Source organism: Oenanthe melanoleuca, chromosome 1 (genome assembly GCF_029582105.1).
Source record: "Oenanthe melanoleuca isolate GR-GAL-2019-014 chromosome 1, OMel1.0, whole genome shotgun sequence".
NCBI classification, from domain to species: domain Eukaryota; kingdom Metazoa; phylum Chordata; class Aves; order Passeriformes; family Muscicapidae; genus Oenanthe; species Oenanthe melanoleuca.
The window spans coordinates 17,108,690-17,122,246 of NC_079333.1; the positions used below are offsets into that span (position 1 = coordinate 17,108,690).

At 43.8% G+C, this 13,557-nt stretch overlaps 1 protein-coding gene across 1 annotated transcript in view; it reads left to right on the top strand.

Annotated features, from left to right (window-relative positions):
* The first annotated feature begins 295 nt into the window (after positions 1-295).
* The window catches only part of MYH15 (myosin heavy chain 15), a 47,740-nt gene continuing 34,478 nt past the window's right edge, over positions 296-13,557 (top strand). The window contains exons 1-11 of the mRNA XM_056495105.1: positions 296-486; positions 3,299-3,447; positions 4,507-4,610; positions 5,094-5,237; positions 6,730-6,886; positions 8,822-8,849; positions 9,686-9,779; positions 11,078-11,095; positions 11,689-11,781; positions 13,048-13,111; positions 13,204-13,302. Coding sequence (XP_056351080.1) covers positions 3,354-3,447; positions 4,507-4,610; positions 5,094-5,237; positions 6,730-6,886; positions 8,822-8,849; positions 9,686-9,779; positions 11,078-11,095; positions 11,689-11,781; positions 13,048-13,111; positions 13,204-13,302 — 895 coding nt within the window. The 5' untranslated portion in view covers positions 296-486; positions 3,299-3,353. The remainder of the gene's footprint in view (positions 487-3,298; positions 3,448-4,506; positions 4,611-5,093; positions 5,238-6,729; positions 6,887-8,821; positions 8,850-9,685; positions 9,780-11,077; positions 11,096-11,688; positions 11,782-13,047; positions 13,112-13,203; positions 13,303-13,557) is intronic.

Genomic DNA, 13,557 nt, shown 5'->3' on the forward strand with positions numbered 1-13,557 from the left:
GGCTCACATAACCAAATTCCCTTAATAATCACTTATTCCTTGTGCAAAAAGCTTTGATTTTTCATACTCCAGAGGAGTTGTCTCAATAGAATGGTCTTAATTTACACACACACACACACACACACACACACACATGCAAGTCCATGGTAATTAAGTTTTGAAGCCCTTGGAGAAGCAATACTTGCCCCAGTGAAAACACAGAAGCAGGAAAGGCTTCTTCCATGAAGTCATGGAGCAAGAATGGTGTGGCTAGGGGTGGCCAGGACACAAAGTGCCACTCCCCAGTGACATTCCTGCCCCCCTTCAGGGCACAGCCACACGTGTCCCCTCCTCAGGCATTGTCTCCTCAGCTGGGATCCAGGGATAAATATAGGCATGGGGGGAAACTGCTGATGCCTTTACACAGTTATCAGCAGTGACCTTGAGATAGGGGCATATAAAGTCTGGACCAGGCAGAGCTGTGACACTTTCTGTGTGCTCTCTGGGGTGAGTACCAACCTCTCTCAATTTAAGTGTGGGTGCTGTGCTCTAACACTGTGCTGTGGGTTTGGTATGATTAAGGTTTTCATGTGTATCAGTAAACATCTAGTCTGTGGTAGTCACTGTAGGATGTGGTAAAACAGCAAATACATGTTTCTTCTCTAAGATCAGTGCATTCATTTAACCAGCTGCAATAACCACTTAGGGAAGTGTCAGGTCCCTTGTAATTATGCATCTGACTGAAATGGTTAGCCAGTGCCTGCAAGTCATCTTTTTGCCTTCTCCATCATCTGCAAGAGATGATGGCTTATGCAATTTGCAATTTTAAGCAGCTTGTTGGTCTGAGGCATTCTTTAATGCAGCCTGAGTTACAGCCCTTGGAGCATTACTGGGCTCCCTTTGCAGGCCAGGTGTTGCCTTATCCCTGCCTGCCCTCTGTGCTACAGCCACTTCCAGCAGCTCCAGTAAAGACAGACAAGGTTCCTTTTTTCCAAGTCTGGATGCACAATTGAACTGTTGGTCTTGGACGTGCCATTCACTTTGTGTAACAACAATATTAGCATTTCTGATGGAGTTGGAGATGCAATCAGCATTCAATCAGCATTCCAGGGAGCAGGCATTTTCAAGGATCACCCACAGCTGATGTACAACAGCTGGCTCTTTTTGTTGTTAGCTACAGCAGGGAACACCTTTAGCTTTAGCCTTGTCTTTCCCGACTATTCTGCATTTTTTAAATAATCTTGCATCCATGAAGAACAGAATTTCCCACCTCTTGTATCTGCTGATGGATTTGCCTCTGCACCCCAAGGTGTGTGCTGCCTGGGCTCCAGCCTCTGCCCTAGCTCCAAACCCCCAGGCTGCTGAAGGAAAAGGGATTCTCCCCCAGCCACAAGGATGCTGCTTTACACCAAACACACTCACTGTAGTGGTCCACCCCGAACATGAGGGGGGAAAAGGAAGAGATAAGGAGGTGATATCTGAGGAACTGCCCCTAGGAGGTCTGCAAATGGAGCCAGGCTGCACAAAATGGATTCAGAGCACTTCAGTGTTTTCTAGGACTTGTGGAAATCTGCCCTGGGTCCTGGAGATTAACCCTGGAGTGGCGCCTCTGGCATTTGCACATTTAATGCGAAATGACACTTTTGTCCTCTAACTATTCTGTTAAATGTCTGAACTGATGAGATTTCATTGCTCCACTAGAGCTGAGACACACACAGAGGGAGAGAAAGGCTCTGCCATTGAGTTGTGTCTCCAGCAGGGAATTTTGGTCAATTCAGATGATGTTAAAATAATTAGCAATACTGGTGCTTATGTAGGTGCTTATACTTTAAAAAGATTAAGGTTTTAAAAAATTACTTTAAAATCTAGAAAAAAATTAATACTAGTTCTGAGAAAGAAAATTTTTGCTCTACAGAAACAAGGCAGAAGGTATCAAGCTTTTACTGCAGCAGTGGGAGAGGGCTGGGTGTAATGCTTTGGCAACTCTGCTGTCTTAGGGCTTTACATTCCCTAGGAGGAACATGTTGGGAAAAAAGCTGCCTTGGTTGATGAGGAGTTTTTATCTCTACCAGGATTTTGTTAGAAATAAACGGAATTAAAATTTGAAAGACTACAGTGTCTGTTTTGCTAGGGGTCTTGAAAAATTATCCAGCTGCCCTGGATATTGCAGAGTAAATACAATAAGGGAAGAGATTAACCCCAGGGTCACTTATACAGCTTTAAATAGTAGTCAAATGATGTCCTGACTTAAAAAAAACAAACCAAACTTGAAATTCTAAAATTGTGTGTGTACAGCTTGTAGCAGTGGAACTTCTTTTAGACATTCTCTGGACAACATGCTGAATAGTTTATGTGTGTGTAATTATTTATGTCTGTGTCTGTAAAAAAAATCTCAAAACAAAATTAAAAACCCCAGCATATCTGTTTGATCATTTTAGAGAGTACAAAACAAATTAATTACTTGGCAGTACAAACGCATCAAATTAGTCTCAGTGAGACCCATGTCCCCTGCCCTCTCTTTCATGAAACAAAGACTCCTAAAAACGGTGCTCTTGTCATTTGAGAAAACAAATGTAGGAATGAAGCTGGACTGATAAACTCAAAGCAATCTGAAAACAGGTGAAGCTCCTGCCACAGCTCTGCAGAGCCATGTGCTCATAGCCATGCCCTGCTGCAGGGGGATGCCCAGAACGGTGAATTCAGAGGGAGCAGCACCTGGAAGCTGCACCAGCACAGGACCATGTTAGTCCTGCTTGTACTGGCATGCCAATTCCTGAATCAAGAAGAGCAAGGGCAGAGCTGTTTCCAGCCCCAGTGCTGTCTGTCTGCAGTGGGAGCGTGAGCATTCATCCCTGCAGCAGAGAAGCCTCGCTCCTTGTTTCCCAGAAAACACCTGCCTGGGATGTGCTTGAATCAGCTGAGTGGCACAGCCCAGGGAGACCTGCAGGACAGCACACCTTGGCTGCAGGAGAGTTTGAAAGCAGCCAGAAGAGGCCCCTGCTATGTGGTTTTTAAAATCACAGATTCCAGTGGTCTCTCCTGCTCTTAAGCACCATTTGTGCCACAAAATCCTCCTGTGGAGATAACCATGAACAATTTGATGTCTAGAACCCTTCAAGACGTGTCTGACTTTCAACAGACTAAGCCAAGGAAGGGTTTAACTAAAAGTGCAGTATAGTCTCAAATCTGTGTTAGGCATTTGTGTTTAGCATTAATCGTGCCTTTGATTTACCATGTTGTGCTGAGATTTCATATTGCCTGATATTGTTCACAAAACAGACAACTGTTTTGGTTTTTTTCCCCCCTCTTTCTTTGGTAGACTGGGTGCCTTTCTTTTTCCCCTGTGAGCTGTGCCCCCTTGAACCCTTGCCAAGATGATGGTCGATATGTCAGAGTTTGGGGAGGCTGCTCCCTACCTCCGAAAGAGTGAGAAGGAGCTGATGAAGGCTCAGACTGTCGCCTTCGATGGTGAGTTGCAGGCTCACAACCCTTTGTGCTGCCAGGGGCTGCTTCAGAGGGCTAAGGATTACATATTATTTCAGTCAAAGAAATGCAGAGCAAAGCAGGAAGCAAAGCCTCCCTTGTCACTGCTGTCCTGCTGCTGTTGGAGGTAGCTGATTCAACCAAGTTTGGTTTCCTTTATTCTGCAAAGCTGTTTAAAACTCCCAGATAGTAAAAAATAAAAATAATCTATGGCAAGTAAGTGTTTATCTAGATTTAGAAGCAAGGTGTATTGGTAGTGCTCTGCTAAAAGTGGAATCATCTCTCTGTCAGTTTTAAGAAAAACAACAGACATTGATGTTTTTTGTGGCCTCACTAGATGTCTTACTTGCTTTGCAGCCTGTATAATAATGTGATGTTAGCTTTATTTCCCCATACTTTTTTCATTAAATGGGTCTCTATAAGCCCTGAGGTTTAGTAGGAAGTGTGAATACATCAATAACTGTGGCCTTTCACTATTCACAGCAGTTGCTGTAACTAAAGACCTAAAGCCTAGTGCAGCTGCTCCAAACTCTAAAAAGGCACATATGTAACTCAATGTGAGTTATTAATATTACTGTTTTTCAACACAAATCTCAGAAGAATGTGAAGGAATAAGGTTAAATCTGATAGCTGACAGTCAAATAATGTGGGCTGGATTCTCTGAGCACTTTGAAATTCTCTGTGTGACTTTTTAGCAAACGCCTTAATTTGGGCTTGGATCTCAGTCCCTCCATCTGCACACTGGTGATAATGATTATGGATTTCCCATGGAGGCTGAGGCTTAGCCAGCATTTGTGAAATATTTTGACACCTTGTGCTAGAAGGATCTGGAGGATGCTGAGCAGTAGTTTCAAAGGAAGACAACATTTGGGAGCCCTATGCCTTCTGCTTCACCACGCAGCTTCCCAGCACTGTCAATCTGCTGCAATCCCAGAGGTTTTGTGTTGCTTCTGCAGAAAAAGTAATCCAGCAGTCTCACTTAGCTAGGCATGGTACTGCTGTTTGATGCAAGGCTGTGAACCCTCAGTCTTCTTAATTTCACAGGGAAGAAGAAATGTTGGGTTCCTGATGAAAAGAAAGCTTATGTTGAAGCTGAAATTACGGAAACCAGCGAAGGCAAAGTGACCGTGCAGACAACGGATGGAAGGGTACACAGCTGTTTTTGTCTGATCTGTCGCTAACAAGGCCAGAGCTGCAAGCTACAGAATTGTCCTGGTTTCAGCCTGTTTCATTGAAATGGGCTGTGAATGGGAGGCCTCAGTATAACACACAAAAACCACCAAGGGAAAACCAGCAATGCAGTGATGGGTGGGTGAGCATCAGTCACGGCACAGCCGGGGGCGGGCTGTGACTGCAGGTTTGCAACCAGCCAGTTCTGGTTTGGTGCCTAGAGCTAAAAACCCAGGCTCTAGCCAAATCTCATGGTTTCTTTTGCAGCCATAGCATTGTGCTTTTATCATCTCAGCCTTCCCCCATTCTTCTGACACCTGTGGGAACACATGGTATTGTGCATGCAGGGATTAGCCTGGAGAACTTCCCTCTGCTGGGGGAAAATGTGTTTTCTTCCACAAGGTGCATGAAGCAACAGAGCATCCCAGTGTAACCCAGTGTTGCTGTATCTATCTTTGCAGACCATGACTATTAAAGAAGATGACGTGCAGACAATGAACCCCCCCAAATTTGACATGATTGAGGACATGTCCATGCTGACCCACCTGAACGAGGCGTCCGTGCTGTACAACCTGAGGAAGCGATACAGCAACTGGATGATCTATGTAAGGACCACTGCAGGGCTAGATTCAGCAACCTGCTTTTCAACTGCTGCCACTGTGTGTGAGCATGTCCTGCTCTTCATGTTCATTTTACAACTCTGATAAGTCACAAAAGTGAGGAGGGTCTTGCTCTTCACCTCAAGAAAGATGCTGCTTGAAGCTGGCTGAATACAGACACAAAACTGAATGAGCAAGATGGTGCCTGGCTCCTTAGTTTTGCTTGCTCACCTAAGAAAGGGGTGTTGGGGGACATTTTTCTTAAGTCAAGGTATTGGGGAGACCCAGTTTATCTTCCATCTTCTAATATTAATCCATGTCAATGCCAGCCATGGAGATTTCTTTTGCTCTCAGTTAGCTGCATTCAATTGTTTCAGATCAGTCCAAGGAATCCATTGATTTTCCAGCCAATCCTTGTTCTATTTTTCGGTGTTCATCAGAAGAGCAAATCCAACATTACTCATTTAAATTCTGATTGTCAAATATTTTCTGTGTTTCTCTAATAACCCCTGTATAGACATGTAGGGCCTAAAGCATAGCTTTGTTTGCAGATCAGTACAGGTAGAAAATTAATCTGGCATCTTGCCTTAATCTGTTTACTGGTAGGGGTGGAGGTTTTTTTTTCTTTCTAGAAAATAGGACAGAGGATTCATGCCAAGGCCATTCAGGAGCATGCCCTAATGCTATTTTTAGGGGAAGGGACCTGGATTTCACCTGAAACTTTTAGAACTTAATTGAGCTCAATAATCTATGTGCATTTAGTGATAGTGGCCATATGGTAACTGGGTTTCTTTGAAGATATTGCCCCAAGCTCGGCTAAGTACTTGAAAAGTTACCAGCTGACACCAATTGCCTGGGGTTACAACTCAAAGCTCATTCTTCCTCACAGTGACCAGGTCCCAGAGTACTGATATATATCGTTCAGAGAGGAACTATAAAGAGATTTTTACCAACCTGGCATCTCCAAAAGCTGAAAAAGGTTCCACAGCTTTGGGGTACAACACTGTGAAGTGTTTTTTCTCTTTGAACGCCCACCAGAAATTGTCTTGAGGTTCTTGCATAAAATTAATAATGGGAGGTTGTTTCTCCACCTAAAAAATTGAGTTCAGACAGGGAAGCTGTAACTTTCCACTGCAGTGTCTGTTTTCAAGAGGAAACAACACCCATGGAGCAGCACAAAGGAACAAAAGCACAAAATCAGACACAAGCCTATTTGCTGCTCCTTTGTTTTACTGAAGGGGATGTTTCCATTTCTGATTGGCACCTCAAAAACACTTTCCCACTTTTGAAAACTGTTTAGTATCGGTAGTTTTGGTATGAATTGCAATTAGGAAGTCACTTAGCAAACCAGTAGCTTCCGAAATTCAGAAAGTCTGAAATTGAAGTCAGAATTCAAACCCAAATCAGCAGCTGGCAACGCCACATCCTGATTGGTTAACCCAGACTTTTTTTGCTTACCACCTGAGTGAACGTTTTCACTCTTCGTGTCACTCTCCAGACATACTCGGGTTTATTCTGCGTGACCATCAACCCCTACAAGTGGCTGCCGGTGTACAAGTCGGAGGTTGTCGCGGCGTACAAAGGCAAGCGGCGCTCGGAGGCGCCCCCGCACATCTTCTCCATCGCCGACAACGCGTACCACGACATGCTGCGGAGTGAGTACCACTGCAGCCCGTGGTGGGTGTGCTTCCAAATACTTGTTTTGTTCCTAAACTGCCCTGCCTGCTCCTGTGGCTGTCAGATTGAGCTGCCTGGCCTGAGTGAATCCATCAGCTCGCAGCAGAAATGGGGCCAGGTCCCAAAGGTCTGTAATGCTTTCCCAAACTCAGAAACAAACCTCCAGTCAGTTTCCTCTCCATATCACAATGCCAGTGAAGCCAAGTGTCTTGGTTTGAAGGACAGCTGTCTGCCAGTAAAGGCAGGAGCCTCTCTTTGAAATGGAGGATGTAAACTCCTTCCCTCCAAATTATTATAATTTTGAAATTAAGGGGCTCTCAGGCAAAGATATGGGAACAGGAATAGCCGTTCTTTACTAGGAAAATTAAAATAGAAGTACAGTATTACAACGAACAAATCCCAAACACTGACAGAGTCAGAATACAGCCTGACACTCTGTCAGTCAGTCAGGGTGTTGGTAGCAGTCCCATTAAATGGTGGCTGCATCCTCCTGCAGTGGCAGATGTGGTTCAGCTGAAGCAGTGCTCCTGTAGAAGGTGCAGTTTTCCTCTGAAGGTCCAGTGGCGATGTAGGAAAGGTCTGACTTTCCTCTGGAATCCAGTGGAAAAAGGCTGCTCTGATGTTCCAAATCTCAGGTTTTTATCTAGATAGGAAAGGCTTGGCTCCTCCCCCTGGCTGGAGCATCTCCCAGTGGGATGATGCAATTTTATGAGTCATGCAGTGGGACTCAATGGCCCATTAACAGAAGATGTGTTCCTGGAGGAAGGATGAGTTGTGGAAAAGATAAAGAACATTGTCCCATCTGGTTTTAAAGATGGCCCATTAGCAGAGAATATCTCCCATGGAGATAAGGATCACTGCCCCACCTGGTTTCAACAGATGATGTTAGAATACATACTTTTGGTCAGATCCTGCATTGCAGCCAAGACACCAAGCCCTGTGAGTGCTTCAAGCCCTCTGCTGGCATGACCCTGATCTGTGGCAGTGTCACAGCCACTGCTGTGGCACCAACACTGTGGCAGCAAATTCCAGATTTCCCTGGGAAATTTCCTCGCCCTGACCCTTGCCTTACTGGGAAAAAAAGACTTTATCAGCAGAGGGCAGCAGTGATGTGCTCACATCAGGTCCAAAAGAGACTTGACCAGAACACATCCTGCTGACACTTGGTTCTAACAAAATGGAAAAGTGCCTTAGCTGTGAGGGGACAAAAAGCACCAGGCAGAGAGGATGTGTGTGTGGCTGCAGAGAAATGCTCTTTTATCAGATAAGGCTGCTCAATATGTAGCCTGCCATGATGACTGGAATTATAAAAAGAAAAGAGGAATTTAGGCTCGATGACTTGGGAAGCTGCCATGATTTAGCATTTGCTGAACTTGATTAATAATATAGTAGGGTTGCAGAGTGTTCTAATAAATGCTTGTTTCTGATCAGGCAATTAGGCGTGGACAATAGGCTGCTTAGTTCCAGCAGCATGGCCAGCTGAAGAGGAATACACATGCATTTTAAGGAACAGCCTGTGAAAAAAGAGCAAAATTACTGGGGCTGGTCTAGTATTGCAGGAGCAGAAAGGTCAGACATGAGCAAAGACACACTGAGGAGTAAGAGGATAAATGTTTTCAGAACAGGAAATTACTTTCTTTATTATAGTTTCCCAGACACAGATGAATGTGTACAACTGACAGGTATTTAATACCAATTTGAGCAAAACACAAGAGAAGGATTCAGGGCAGAGCTGTAACTCGCACTTCTGGAAATCATTCTAAATGATACCAGTTTTTATCTTTCTGTCTTCGCTTCATGTGATTATCTCCTGTCCTTGCATGACTGATTCTGGTACTCATTTGCAATTATAATATGTGATTTGTACACCCTACTAAGTTTCTCTCTCTTTTTTCTTTTTTTCCCCTCCACAGATCGGGAGAATCAGTCCATGCTGATCACGTAAGTTCTTTTTTGACTGATTTGAGACACAGTTGCTGTGAAAAACTTTGAAGAAAAAAAGCCCTGATAAAATACAAGTTGACTCTTAAAATTTCATCTAAATTGCCTGGAACTGAGTAACTGTCAATTTGGCCACCTGATGGTTAACTTGGCCTCCATGAGAAAGGAGCAGCTAAAGGTTTGATGGAGCCTGGCCCATTTCTGATCCCATCTGGTGAACATTCCATGTAGGCATGAAAACAACTCAGCAGGCAATTAAAACTGCTCCTTGCAGGATTAGCCTTTCTGTGGCTATCTTCTCTGGATCCTTCTGTTCAGTGTGATTACTCTTGCTGCAAGTTATATTTCAGAGTGTTGTGTAGATGGATCAAAAAAGGGGGAGATGACCAAGGTAGAAAAGAAGAGGTGTGACATTTACTGGCAAGGATAAAAGGATGGAGACTTGGGTGTCTCTACAAAGTTACATGTGCTCTTGGGTAATGCTGGCTAATTACTGCAGCTTTTCTCTACTTTTTCTAGCTCATTAGCTGCATATATGCATACCCCAGAGAGCTAGTCTGGATGTTTGTAATTAAACTTCACACCCCTAAGAGAAGCTCAGTGAGTTTGTACAGGTCTTCTGAGCTGAGTTGTGTGAAGGACGAGTTGCTGCTGTCATAGGACTGCACCTCTTCACTCAGTCAATTTGATGTATTTCCACAGAAATGGCTGAGCAACAGGCTGCAGATACCAGGGTCAGTGAGTCTGAGAACAGCCTTGAGGGGGCACCTGTCTGGACAGGGTTTAAAAGGATGAGCTGCAGCTGTTTGAGCAAGGTTTTTGTTTCCTTCCTCTAGCGGAGAATCCGGTGCTGGCAAGACTGTCAACACAAAACGAGTCATCCAGTACTTTGCCACAGTGGCAGCCCTGGGTGAAACTGGCAAGAAGAATGTGAGTCTTTCTGCTTTCTTTCTGCTGGCTGACTCATTTCAGACTCCCAAGGTTCCTCTCTTGGGTACAGCTAACCTCACTAGTCTGCAGTACTGAGAGCATGCTGCTCTGAAGGGAGAAATGCACACACACTCCAGATGGGGCAGAGACACCACCTCTGGTTCTGGACAGGTGCTTGTTGCTGCCACTCATCTTTTTTTTCCTGGGAGTTTCAGTTTTTGCGTGTGCTAAACGTCCTTCTGATTGTGTTAAAACTGGTCAAAAGAGATGGGGAGACTCTAAAGAATTATAATTTTTTTTTTTTCAAATAGAAAATAGTCTTCAAAGAGATTAGGATTATAACATCTCATCAAAATGTCTGTTTCGTTGAAAGCTTTTTTTGTCCACAAAAAAAAGGATTGTTTTGACAAGGGATATTTTTTCAATCAGCTTTTCTGTATTTCTGTTTGGATAAGTGCTGTTCTGCTTATAAGTGCTCTCTAAGGTTACAGTGAATACTGTATTCATGCTGCTTTTTATCTTGTGTTGCTATGAGCTTATTTGCTATGAGCTTCATTGCACTTGAAGGGTTCAGTGCTCTTTTGTGGTGAATTAGCTGATTCCTACGAGCTGTATGTATAAAGGCCAAAATTTCAGCCATGCTTCCAGTCTGTGCGCAGAACTCACGTCATCAAACTCTAAGATACGTCCTCCTGAGGGCTGCAAGGCTTTCCTAACAAATGCTTGAGCTGTCCAGAGCCAGCTTCCTGCATGCAGCCAGGCTGGTGCTCATTGAGGTGTCCAAAACCTGCTGTGCTCATCCAGCAATGGTGCTCCTGCCCCCAGCTTGTTGTTTGAACTTGCTCTGCAGAAACCTGCCTGGTTTTGCTCTGGACATGTCCTATGATAGACCAAAACACCAACTAAGTGAACACAGAGAAGAGACTGTTGCTGGGTGGCAAGAATAAAAGAGTATCAATGCAAACAGACCTGTTCTAGGCAATAAGTGCCACACTTGAACTTGTGGATAATTTTTGGGGGAAAAAGGGGTGATGATAATAAAAATGAAAGGCAACCGGACCTGATAAACTACATGAAACATCTTCCAGCTGCAATATCTGATTTTGCAGCATTGTGGTGTGGGGTGTCTTCAAAGTAGCAGCCACACTTGCTTTTTGAAGGCTTCAAAAAGCACTGCTTGTGTGTTGGTACCCACAAGACAGCTAACCTTGCTAATTGTTATGTTTGTCTTGTTCTCTGTCTTAGCATTCACATTCTCTCTTTTTTTTCTCTCCATTGTGTTCCTATTTTGTTAACAGCCAGCTACCAAAACTGGGGTAAGTCATCAGCTTTGCTGTTTTATTTTTGCCTAACAGAATTGGTGTTGGGCTCTGTCAGATGTGCATTTCACTTTGTGTGATTCCCAGGTGAATGATGAATGATCCCAGAAGCCCTGGCAGGAAAAGTCACTCACTTCCCAAACTGAACCCTGTTCGAGCAACAGTTAAAGCTTTTCCCATCTCCAAAAATCACAAATGCTACAAGCTCTGAGTGCTTTTAAATCAAATGCATTCTAGTGCTCGTCACTGCCTTCAGTAGCCCCTCTCCTACACACATTCCTCATTCCTGGGATGTCCCCACATGCTCCAAGTACACTGGTGATTTCTTTCTCATGCAGATGGCACAAGATACAAACCTACAAAGCCAAACAGTAGGGAGCAGAAGAATTTTCGAGGCCTTTTAAGCGCTCATAATTGATTGATGGTCTCTCTGTTCTGCCATTCACACTGTGCTGCCCCTGGGGTGAGGCCAAATAAATCTTTTTGCTACAGAGACTCCACTCTGTGAGTGAATGCATGGCTGAGCCAGAGCTGACAGCTGAGTCTGTGGCCTGTAGGTTTCTCAAAAGTATTTCAACCTTGATTTCTAGGGAACCTTGGAGGATCAAATCATTCAAGCAAACCCAGCCCTAGAAGCTTTTGGAAATGCCAAAACCCTGAGAAATGACAATTCCTCGCGTTTTGTAAGTCTGTAGATAATCTAGTGATGTCTTATTCAACAATGGTCAGTTAAAAGCATCTATGTCATAATACCTTCATAATTTGCATTTTGCTCACTAAAATAATTTGATTTCTACAGAGGGGAAAAAAATAACATAGTAGGATCTAACAAAAGCCTGAAGAGAAACAGAGAAAGATGAATAATTGTTTAAACTGTTTAAATTGTTCAAAATAAGCAGAAGACAAGCAAAGCCCAGTTTTAGGAAGCGGTGGTAGATCTTCCTCAGAACTGCCTCTGCATTATTCTCCTACCCTTTTTCCACTAGGCTGTTTTTCTCCCTCCCCAGAGTAGCAGTACTGAGCCACTGAGTGCCAGGAATACACCACAGTCCCTGCTCCCTCCCACATCCTCCCCCGTGCAGACTGCCTGCAGCAGTTCTCCTGCCCTGGAGCCATTAGGTTTACCCTTTTTGCTCAGTCCCTGCTTGTTCCTCTGTGCTGCCATCACCTTGGGGCTCTCCTCCTCTCCATTATGTTTGCAGGAGAGCAGTTCTCCTGGGAGCTCTGCCTCTGCCACATTTGGTTGACACTCTCTCAGGGGTCCAAAAGGGATGGCATGATGACAAGTCTGAGTTTGGAGCCCATGCTTCCCTAACAAATCCTGTTAAAAATTGAATTGGAAGGGGTGCAAGAGGACCAGAGGTTGCAAGCTTCTGTAAACCTACACAGTTGTGTAAGGAGCTTGTCAGCTGGAATGGAAATTAATTGATTTTAAAAGTTTGTGTGTTTTAATATGAGAGACTAAATGAAAACTACTAATTTTTTATGAATTGGGAGACCTGGATATGTAAATTTAATGGGCAAGGCTGTGTAAAATCACAGTGCTCTTCTGACATAAACAGGCACATGTAAGTTAGGACAGCAAATGAGGAGAAGCCAAAAAAGGAGCCTGTGTGTCTTAAGCCCAGGCTTAATGCTCTGAGTCCTGCATTACAGTAAACCTGCATCATGCAACTGGAATCCATGTGCTTTGCCATGTCTTAGCCTGGCAGATAAGTACTCTGTTATCCTTTCTCCACAAGCAGATTACATAGCTCTATGCACAGATTTAGGCTTGGAAGACAGTAATATCATTGTTTGATATTTTTTGTTGAAAATATGCCTGTGCAAAGCCAAGGGGTTTGCATAAATTGATTCTTTGGGCCAAATGATTGCCTTCAAGCTGCATTCTTTGTTTCCCTCTGTGTATACTATATGCACTAATTAGAATATTCTTCTCTGTGAATTAGGGTAAATTTATCCGAATCCATTTTGGAACGACAGGCAAGCTGTCATCTGCTGATATTGAGATTTGTAAGCAGAAAACTCTCTCCTTTTAAAAAATAGAATTGCTCATCTGAAAGCTGTGAGACCCTTTCTCACTGAATTTTCCTTTGTGCAACTAGATTTATTGGAGAAATCCCGAGTGATTTTCCAGCAACCTGGTGAAAGAGACTATCACATCTTCTACCAAATCCTGTCAGGGAAGAAACCAGAGTTACTAGGTAAGCATTATGTGGATCCACAGCTTTTAGGAGCCTAAAACTGAATAGACAAAGGGGTTAGGAGGCAAACCCATGTGCAGAAAGACCCTTATACTGTCACTTGAAACTGAACTTCCACAATCTTTTAGAGATGTTGTTCCAGTGGCAGCAGCAGAGACCATTTTTTTCTCATATTACAGATTAATCTAATGGGAGTAAGTATCAGCCAGGACTTTTAAAACATAGCATTACAAGGGCAAAAAGTGTCACACTGAC